General features: G+C 43.5%; 1 protein-coding gene, 1 long non-coding RNA gene, 2 other non-coding genes and 1 pseudogene across 6 annotated transcripts in view; 1 reads left to right on the top strand and 4 right to left on the bottom strand.

Moving 5' to 3' along the window:
• The window catches only part of LOC130376144 (basic proline-rich protein-like), a 175,953-nt pseudogene that overhangs the window by 123,936 nt on the left and 41,684 nt on the right, over positions 1–10,333 (bottom strand).
• Positions 732–10,333, bottom strand: part of LOC130376106 (uncharacterized) — a 36,927-nt gene continuing 27,325 nt past the window's right edge. For 2 of the 3 annotated variants that reach the window (XM_056583334.1, XM_056583335.1), the window contains 3 exons: positions 1,903–1,929; positions 1,323–1,406; positions 732–871 (listed from right to left, as the gene is read on the bottom strand). In XM_056583334.1, coding sequence (XP_056439309.1) covers positions 811–871; positions 1,323–1,406; positions 1,903–1,929 — 172 coding nt within the window. In that variant the 3' untranslated portion in view covers positions 732–810. Of the gene's footprint in view, positions 872–1,322; positions 1,407–1,902; positions 1,930–4,530; positions 9,919–10,333 lie in introns of those variants that run through there. The other variant, XR_008893945.1, reaches the window with a different exon arrangement.
• On the top strand, positions 733–10,330 carry LOC130376115 (uncharacterized). The gene is made up of 2 exons (XR_008893951.1): positions 733–7,668; positions 7,936–10,330. It is a non-coding gene; the product is annotated as an uncharacterized LOC130376115 (long non-coding RNA).
• LOC130376387 (U1 spliceosomal RNA) lies at positions 5,171–5,335 on the bottom strand. The gene has a single exon (XR_008894017.1). It is a non-coding gene; the product is annotated as a U1 spliceosomal RNA (small nuclear RNA).
• Positions 6,284–6,474, bottom strand: LOC130376400 (U2 spliceosomal RNA). Its single transcript, XR_008894030.1, has one exon. It is a non-coding gene; the product is annotated as a U2 spliceosomal RNA (small nuclear RNA).

Raw genomic sequence — 10,333 nt, 5'->3', positions numbered from 1 at the left:
TGTGTGTGTGTGTGTGTGTGTGTGTGTGTGTGTGTGTGTGTGTGTGTGTGTGTGTGGTGAGGGGGTACTTACAGGGGGGCCGGGAAGTCCAGGTTGGCCTTTCATTCCCATCATTCCCTGGAGATAGAGGAAAGAAATCAAAGGTCAAACAACAGCAATGTCCAACACCAGTGGCTGTGCATGTTGTGGGCTGTGAGTAAGATATGCCGCTGAGGACAGAATGCTATACAACAGAAAGGGTTTTGTGTTATAAAACCACACTTACAGTAGTCCAGAAATGTGTGGAAGTATTTCTTTGACGATGAGTCCATTGACTGGACTGAAAGCTAAGGTGAGAATGCATGCCATAAAGTGGCATAAATCCCAGAACTCCATGGGAATAATCCATGGATTGGGAATGACAGTGAACACTGTAGCGGAAACCTATTTGACAGGTGTGCTCTGACATGGAAAGGTCTTCAGACTTCGATGGGTTCTTAGTGGTAGTTCTGTGTGGTGATGTGTATGTGTGAATACATAGTGTTATTGTTGGAGAGTTACCACAAAACTGCAGGTGTGTGTGTCTCAGAGTTTGTGCATGTGTGTGTGTGTGTGTGTGTGTGTGTGTGTGTGTGTGTGTGTGTGTGTGTGTGTGTGTGTGTGTGTGTGTGTGTGTGTGTCTGAGTTGTGTGTGTGTGTGTGTGTGTGTGTGTGTGTGTGTGTGTGTGTGTGTGTGTGTGTGTGTGTGTGTGTGTGTGTGTGTGTGTGTGTGTGTGTGTGTGTGTGTGTGTGTGTGTGTGTGTGTGTGTGTGTGTGTGTGTGTGTGTGTGTTCACCATGGGGCCGGGACCAATATCAGCGCCTTTGTTGTGATCATACTGAGCAGCAAAGTTCTGTTGGAGTGAAAAATAAAAACCAGAATAAGAGACAAAATATACATATAAAAATTCATACAATACAATATACTTATTTTCTAAATCATAGGTTATTGTCTGTTCCATTGCTATAATTGTGCCAGAATTTGGGTCAGGTGAGTTTAAGGGCTTGATCGTTTATCAAACAGATGAACAGCAAATCAGCATCTTCCTGTAGCTTCTATACCTTACGGTTACAATAGGATATACCAGCCGGTTAACCTTATTTACTGAGAGGCCTTCATCAACATTCAGTTCCCCCACCTAGGAACACTTTAGAACCAACATCCATCTTCAGTTCCCCCACCCAGCAGCACTTTAGAACCAACATCCACCTTCAGTCCCCCACACAGTCACATTTTAGAACCAACATCCACCTTCAGTCCCCCCACCCAGCAGTTGACCAAGTCGGCCCCTATAGGATACTTACTCTGCCGAGGCCAGGGGGTCCTGGGGGCCCAGCAGGGCCGGGGTTGCCAGGTCTGCCGTCCCTCCCGTCAGGGCCCTGGGGTCCCTGTGGAGGAAGGCCTTGGGTTAGTCTCCGTTGATTACCACTGATTGACACACAGCCACCGTGTCTGCTGGGACGCTGCCAGAGTCCCAGCTCTGTTCGGCTGTGGAGCTCGGTTTGGTCTCAACTTGAATAAAAGCGTCATGTCCTTTTACTAAATTGTTTTATTATTGTTAATAAAGTTTAGAAAAGATAAATATGAATTTGTTCTGGATATGTGAGCCAAAGTCAGAAAAAAATAATATACAACAAATATTTGTAGTTCAGGTTATTTTCAGCCGTCGTGCAGCAGAGATTGGTCCATTATTATTTGTTATATTATCACGGCGGAGGGCTTTAGGCTGTGCCTGATGTAAACAAAGGGGTGTGGCCTATTCAAGTTGAAAGGTCAATCGGCGTCATCATATATCAACCCGATAAACTTCATGAAAGTTTCTATCCAGCAAACATGGCATTGTCATGCATCTTGTCATAATTAATGAGTTTGATAGTGGCTTACCCTTTCACCTCTTGGTCCTTTCGGGCCCTGAGGAATATAAGTAAACAATTGATGAGTCAGAGGCAGACATTATTTAAACAGTGAGGCAAGTTCACGTAAAAAAAGGAAGGTAGACTTAAACTTAACATATCTAAAATCTAAAACCTAAAAGAAGCTCGGCTACAATCGCTGGGGGATGAATAGGTGCATGTGGACAAACTGTGCATGTGAACTGCACAGCCAAAGCACCATTCAGGTGGGAACATATTTCAGTCCTCTTCATTGAACCTGGCCTTTGGCTAGAGCTGATGCCTACAATGTCTGCCCTGAGCTATGCTACGCATTATCACATACACCACACTCAAAGGGCTAAATGACACATCCAACCAGGGTTTGATTGCTCACTTTGAATCTTCCCTGAGTAGAAATAGAAGCTAAATAAATAGTGTTATTTATTTCTTTGTGTCATTTAACTGTGCTGGCTGTATCATGCACTGTTCAGCATTGCTGTTCATCTATCTCATTGCACATCAACCCATTAACATGCAGGGGATTTATGATGCTGTACATGTCCATGCAGAAGCACAGCCTCATAAAGCTGCTCCCAGATCACTGTGCACACTGTAGTATTAAACTGATCCGAAACCACAATCAGGGGCGTATCAAGCTTTCCAAAAGTGGGGGTGTTCTGGAATAGGCGAAGAAATAATCATTCCAAATAGCGATGATCAATTATATGAACTTTTACATACATCTAGGCCTACAAAATGGAAGAAATGCGAGCAGATACACTGTGTGTGTGTGTGTGTGTGTGTGTGTGTATGACTCATTGTGTGTTTGTTTGATACACGCACACACACACACACACACACACACACACACACACACACACACACACACACACACACACACACACACACACACACACACACACACACACACACACACTGTGTGATAAAGCTGAAAGGAGCTTCAGCAGCCTCTGAAGGCTGAAAACATGGATGCGAAGTACAATGACACAAACATGTCTCAACAGTGTAACCGTGTGTTATGTTCAAAAGCACAAGCTGGATCTGTTGGACAGGAAAATGATTGCAGAACAATTAGTTTGTCATAATGAGCAGAGACAAAACACATTTGTAAAGCCACTTGAGGCTGTTGCATGAATGTTCAATAACTGTAGCTCTAATGACATTTGGCTAGAGCGTTTGTTACTTGTATGTAGTGATGTTATTATGTAGTGACACACAGAGTGCAGGCTGTCAAACCAGTGGTCAAGTTCAACTTCAAATGTTCTCCATTTCATGCTGAGACCTATCTATGATCTATGTATAATGTTGGGCTTATGTGTTTATGGTGTGGTATTACTGATTATACAGTAGCCTAACTGAAAATAAAACGTGTCTGATCGAATGGAACGCACTTGCATGCTTCTAATGTTCTAAGAAAACAAGATGAACCCTTGACACACACTGTTGAGGACATTTCACGTTCAAGTGTGCTGAGAAAGCGAATCGCACAATTCTCCGGATTTTCGTGTATCACAGCATTCATTCACATTCATTAAACCAGTAGGCCTAAGTTGATTGCTGTGACACATACTTTGTGTATATTTTCAGTGATACACCTTGTAGATTGAAGTGCGTTTTCTCAAGGTTTGAAAATGACGAATCGCACGAGGATCTCTACTCTCCGTAAAGGCTACCTGTAGCCCTAGTCAAACCTGTGCATCCCAACCGCGGTAGCACTCGAAACAGATAGCCTATAGCTTGCAACTTGCAAGCACGTCAGTGTCTGCAGAGGGAGAGAAGTCAACTTACTTGTTTTCTCTTGAAAAAGCCGTCTATAGTCCCCTGTCTTTTTCTTTTAGTTTTCGGCATCATTGGCTATATTGCACGAAAAAATAAAACAGTTTTAAAACTAAAGTAGGCTTAGTTCCCGTCGGAAGAATGAATGGGATCTTATGCTAGGAGGTAACTAGCTCTTGAATAGAGAGCCATGAACCTTGCATCTATTAATGACAAATAATTAATCGCTTAATCGCTTTAATCGCTTAATATGCCTGAAAATGTTGCCTTCATTACAGGCAGTGAATGATGCTGATCTAAAACAGTGATTCAATTCTACCTTTTCATTGAAGGCGTCAAGTCAGTATGCAGCACGAACAGTTAGGCACAGCAATCTGTGAGAAACTGCTTGAATGACCGCGGTCACCGCGCTGAGCTCTCAGGCAGTCGGGTCTCGGGAGCACCGCTGCCAGCGCTTTCTGCAGGCTGCGCGAGCTGTTTAGTCTACGTAACGTCAATTGTAGCGCTGGGATTTACAGAGTGATCATTTGATACAGAGGGATGCAATCATAGCAACCATTTTAAATTGCATACAACAGGCGAACGTTTACTGTTTTTTATTAGAAAAGCTGATTTTTGTGAGGATTTGACGAACAAAAGTGGAGGGGATGGAATGGCCTTCCAATAGAAGTGAGGGGGATGCATCGTACTCATCCCCCGCGTCTGATACGCGCCTGACCACAATTATAGCCTATTAAATAATGACGCTAAGCTGCCAAGCTTTGTATTCTGTAACTTACCTGATATGAAGTGATCGCTGCACAAGCGGAATCCAACAGCCGGGGGGTCCCATTTTTCAGTCTTTTTTTGCTTGCTCCTGGCTCTTTTAATGGCGCTGATCCACTTAGCTCGCCTCTCCGCATCTTTAGGAATGCGGTAGAACGACGTACATTTATTTTTGCCTCGTTTATTTGTGCAACCTGGTGCACAACAGTTATCGACCATGTCTGCTCCACCACAAGAGCGCCAGTCTGCCGAATACTGCCAAAATGGTGGTGCCCACGTTTTCCCCGCCCCAACAACGTCAACACCCGGAACTCTATTGCAGCCAATGAGCTCGAGTTGACCCTGCTTAGCCTCCGAGATCAGACGAGATCGCGCGTGCTCAGGGTGGTATGGCCGTAAGCAATTATTGTCTTGTCCATACTAACTTTTATACAGGAGGAACCCATAATGAGTGGGAGCGCTGCTGTGGCCAGAGACGGGACTTGTACAGAAACAATAATTTGATCCATAATGAATGAAAGAAATGAATGAATGAATGAATGACTACGTTATTCCAGACTCAGAGTTCCACATCTGAATGTAATGCATTACACTGCTTGGGCGTGATCGTTTGCGTGATCTTTTGAATAAACGTAGCGTTGCAAAACGTGGGATGGACGGCATTAGTCAGCGCGATGAAGCCATTCATAGCTATTATTTCTTTAGAACAACATGATCAGGGGAGAGCGCGAACGCAGTCCCCCACTACCAGAAATTATGCAATCGAGATTCCCACATTTGGGGAATTCGCACGGGTCAGCAACAGCCTCAGTGCAATGGCTGAGCCTCGCTATGGGTGAACCACCTTCTTGATCGTGGTATCTCCCTTGCCAGGTAAGTATGAGTTGTACACGTTCAGGTGGGCTGAACGATGCCCACGCTTGTTCCCGTGGAGAACGGTTGCAAAGCATTCGGAGATGTCTAGACTTTAATAAACACTGTAGACCACCGGTCACACGATGACAGGCGAATCTGAAATCAGCGTGATGGAAGCATAACGAAAGGAAACCTGGAGATCCGAGTTATCGACCCGCCACAGAAAGAATCCTTTTTTCTTTCTTAAACAACAGAATATCGTTGGAATAATTGTAAACAGTGCGTTTATGAATTGTAAATGACACTTTATTGTCTACAGGCGGACGGGTGTACTCTCAGGTAGTGATGTTATGGTTTGCGTCGAGGCATCGGGGCGTGTGTCGAGTACCTCGGCTCCTCCCCCAGCGAAGCTCCGTATCACATAGGCGAAATGACGTGGCGCGTGACGTTCGAGGCTTCATCTCGGGCTGTTGCGCGATATGGGTTCACAATTGGCACATTTTTACAAAAAGAAGACCCTACCCAGTTCCAAGATCACTTTTATGGCTATGTAATTAATCACACTCATTCTCAGTCATCATGCAGTTCTATTATTACAATTATTAGTAGGCTACTGAGACAATCTATTTTGCCCGGGATGACTTAAAATCTAGGTCAAATGATTTGTTCTCTACCATGAGCTCGGGAGATATTTATGAACGGCAAACTCACACGTATCACTGAAATGACTTTAATTCTTAAACGTTGTGATGTTGTAGGCTACGAAGCAAACATCACATCATCACAGGAAACTCTTTCTTTCATCATAATTTAATTCACCACTAGGTGTCCCTAGCGTACTAATTTGAAGCTTCGAGGTCGAACCACTTTGATGGTTCATCTGGCTGCGAGGCTTTGACGTTTCATGAGGCATCATCTCGGCACCACTACTCTCTGGACTCAGGAGGAGTTTAGTTTTGTTTTTCACAGTGAGAGAGGGGTGCACCGGTCCTGGAGGTACTGCAATACCAGGTCGATGCGTGGAGTGGACGGAGCAAGCCCCTTTTCCATCTCCCAGTTCCAAAAATCAATTTAATATATGGTCCCCGGGTAGGGGACGTATCAGATATTAAACTGATAAGAACAGATACTACACTTGATCTTAGCCAAAAGGCCGAGAAGCGATGCCTCCACAGGCTCAGACCAAGAGGCCAGCTTCCCAGACACGTCGCTCCACTTGGCGGTTTAACAGACAACGACAAAACAAAAAAAAGACCAAGCACCCTGTGTGCGTGTTTGTGTGTATGTGAAAGCTGAAGAAATAAACCGAGGTCGCTACATCTCTTTGCTGCTGCCTGCTGGCAGTCTCACTAGGCCGTCTGCATGTTTCACAAATAGAGTGTGGAGCAGTGGAGGCTTCTATAAGACTACAGGTGAAGCAGTGCTTCACCAAAAAAATGTTAAAAAATAAATAAACCAAAAATCTTACAACAATCCCATTTTCAGTGCTTTGAAACAGAAATACTCACGAAGACGAGCTGTTTTCCTGAAATCAATTATGTGAGTCACAACAGCGCCACTATTCCCATTGACTTCAATGTAAATCGAGTGAACCCCAGGCGGCTCGTGTTTATTTTCCGTTTCAATTGATCCTTATGGCAGATAAGTCCCACCCGTGAACCAGTGACCGATAGGGTAGAATTTTGCACTTCAGTCACTTGACACAACACTCTGGCCAGTCACCGCCTTCATTGGACAGCTATCGTGAACTGACTACGAGTGAAAGCAGAGGGCAGACCAAAACCTACTGTGAAAACCACACAGCTCGTTGGTGCTACGGTAAGGAGCATTTTAAATTGCTCCATGTATGACAAGGTAAACTGGCTAACAGGGAGTTGGCTGAAAAAACGCCTTTACTGTTGGCCCCGTGTCATGTTTAAAGCATGCAATTGTGGTGTAGAACAAAATAAAAAGAAAACAAAGTGCTTGCATGATATCGAGTTCCTGAACCCACGTGACCACCGGTGTTCGGAACGCCATTTTGTCAGTAAAATCAAGCGCCGCCCTTAAAGAGCTTCCTTAAAATGACCCGGCGCCGAAGCTTTCAAGCCATCGGAGTACTCATCTCACTTTAATTCGCATGACATCGAGCTCTATAGGCAAAAATTAAATAGGTTAAATATTACCGACCCATACAATGGCCCCGGGGTGCTTTTCAAAAGCATCTCCGCTGAAGAAGACGTCCCAGATCTGCAGTATCCGGATAGATATAACTACCTTCAGAGCAGCCACAAAGACAGACGTCAGAAAGCCTGCAGTGTCTCTAATAAGACAAATATGCTACCCAAAAGTCCCATAGTTTCACCAGTGAGGCTACCAGGTATTCATGAGCATAGAAGGATTAGGGTAAAACAGGGCATGCAGTGTGTAACTGCTCCTGTGTGTAAAATGGTCATTTCCAGATGGTGTACAATCAAATGAATGTGAAGTAGGTACAATAACAGGGAGGGTAAATCCAGGAAGTACTATTCTTAAAAAGCAGGAGTGTTAAACCAAGTAGGTAGTATCCTTTTGAAAGAGCAGGGCGGTACCAATGTGGGGTGGCATTACTATTGTCCAAAACTAATGTTATTGTTGTTTTCTTCAGTTGGGGATGTCAACACGAGGACTTGGCAAGGAAATACTATGAAATGCGTCATCGCCTCTCACACACGAATGTCATGGTAGGAACAGCTGGATTCAGGATTTCACCCCTGCATTGGGGCCTCACCTGATGGATACGTTTCCTGTAGCTGCTGTGGTTCAGGTGTCATAGAAATTAAGTGCCCATTTTCTGCAAAGGACCTTTCTGTTAATTAGGCAGTAAAGTGTTTTTCTGCACAGAAACCAGCACCAGCAGCAGCAGCATTTGCTGATCATAGTCAACAACAGTGGTGCTACTGCCCTGAGCCAGAAGCAGGGAACATGGTGGTCTGTGCGTCAGGTTTTTGTTCAGTTAAAAAGTTTCACCAGACCTGCCTTCGCATGAAAAGGGTCCCAAAACAGTGGGTATGTCCCATCTGCCGAAAAGTGATCAATGCCCAAAGAAGAAAACCTTAGTGAGGAGACTGTGAAATGAGTTGTTTGTAGTAGCTGATACTGTACTGTTATTTATGAATAAACAGTTGTTAAACCAATATTGTTCTCTTCCCCATAATTTGTATTAGATATCTGTAGCAATCAGGGATATGAAACATGGGTGGGTCATTCATATAAAACACACCAGAACAAATATCTGTTTGGGTGGAACTCAAGTTAGAATGGGTGGATGTGCAGCTTGATCTGCAAAGAGAAACGATGTGATCGCATCAGAATAGCGAGTGATTAAAAATAATGTCACGACAAGCAAGCAAGAAGTGTGAGTCACAAAGGTTTATTTGCTGGTTGAGCACATCTGTAGCCAGTCACATCAGTTCAATTTACTGTAAATCCCCATCACTGGAAGGACACCACAGATTCAGACACATTTGTAAGTGCACAACACACGCTCACCATCTTGTCAAGGTAGGCCACATCATTTTCCCTGTCTATGTCCGTGAAACATATGGGGACAGTGCTTTGCAAGACTGTGTACTTTTGACGGAGAACTCCTATCACTCTTTCAATATGTATCCTAAGAGAGGCTAGACGTCTGGTGTTCTCCAAGTCAGCAGGATCTAACTGCTTCTATCCACGAGTAAATGCTGGAATTTTTAATTCAGCTTGGCATCTCTCAATGGACTCTTTAACCAGACAACCTCTGTCCGCTAAAACTACGTCCCCTGGGAGCAAATGAGATAAAAAGTGACTTTGTTCTGTGATAAACGTATCACTTGTGCGACCTCCCCATCCAGCGGAAATGAAACAAATGGAACCTCGAGGGCAAATTGCAATTAAATATTTCATTGTGTGGTGTGATTTGTATGATGAGTAACACTGAGCACTGGCTAGCAATCTACTGGGTTTCTCTAGAAATATTTCAAAACAATCTATAATGCAAACTGTCTTTTCAAAGCTACGGTTTCGAAATGCATATGGAAGAGATTTTCTTAAGTATTCTCTGTCAGGCCACAACACCAGACTTGGCACCAGTCTACAATGCATCACACTAATGCAGTGTTTGAAGAGCTTTGAAACAGTGGTTGAGTCAATGTCAAAATAAAAAGCCAAAAACTCAAAGGACAAGTTCATTCTAAGCTTAATTAAAGTTAACATGTACTGCTGAAAACATGTTAAACTAGATTTAAGTTGGAGAAAAGGAGCCACAATATGAAAAATTGTCATGAGAATGGAGAATGCTGATAAACCAGTGAGAGTATGAACCCTTTTATCATCGTTATGCAAGCTCATCTCATTCAGTGTAGTCCTATTCATTTTTTCCTTCAACAACATATTTTCAGTCCTCAGAGCTTGGCATTCTTGCTCAAGAGATTGGACGCGTTTACCACAGGTTTCAGTGGTGCATGGTGGGGTTGCTGGATCCTCCTCATGGAGAACAGGCTGGACATCGTTTCCAGGTTCTTCATGGGTAGATTCCTTCAAAGGCTCTGTGGTGGGACTTTGCTCTGCAGTAGGATCCTTGTTGCAGTCTTGGGGACAATCTGTTGATGCTCTGGTGAAAACAAAAGTAGTATAAACTGTCACTACTGATGACAGTTTGTCATTCTTTTGTCAGTCACTCTCTGTTTTCTGCAGTATACTAGCTTTCGTTAGTAAGAAAGTAAGTAAATTGTATTTGTATAGCACATTTACATCCAAAAGTGCTTTATAGTCGGTATATGATAAATAAACAATGTAATAAAATAAATGAATAGAAAGACAATGACAGGGATATTGACAATGACAGTGACAATCACATGCATAGTCAGTGGCTGCCAAATGCAAGTCGGTATAGGTGTGTGATGATTTCAGCCCAGTCACAGATGTTATGTTTTTTAGCTCATTGGGTGTTATTAAACCTACAATGAATTGTACAAAAAAAAATTGGTTTATAATTTTCCCAAGTCCATGGAAGTGGGGTTGACCAG

Source organism: Gadus chalcogrammus, chromosome 22 (genome assembly GCF_026213295.1).
Source record: "Gadus chalcogrammus isolate NIFS_2021 chromosome 22, NIFS_Gcha_1.0, whole genome shotgun sequence".
NCBI lineage: Eukaryota > Metazoa > Chordata > Actinopteri > Gadiformes > Gadidae > Gadus > Gadus chalcogrammus.
Note: the sequence above shows the minus strand (reverse complement) of the source record. Positions and strands in the feature narration are given on the sequence as shown.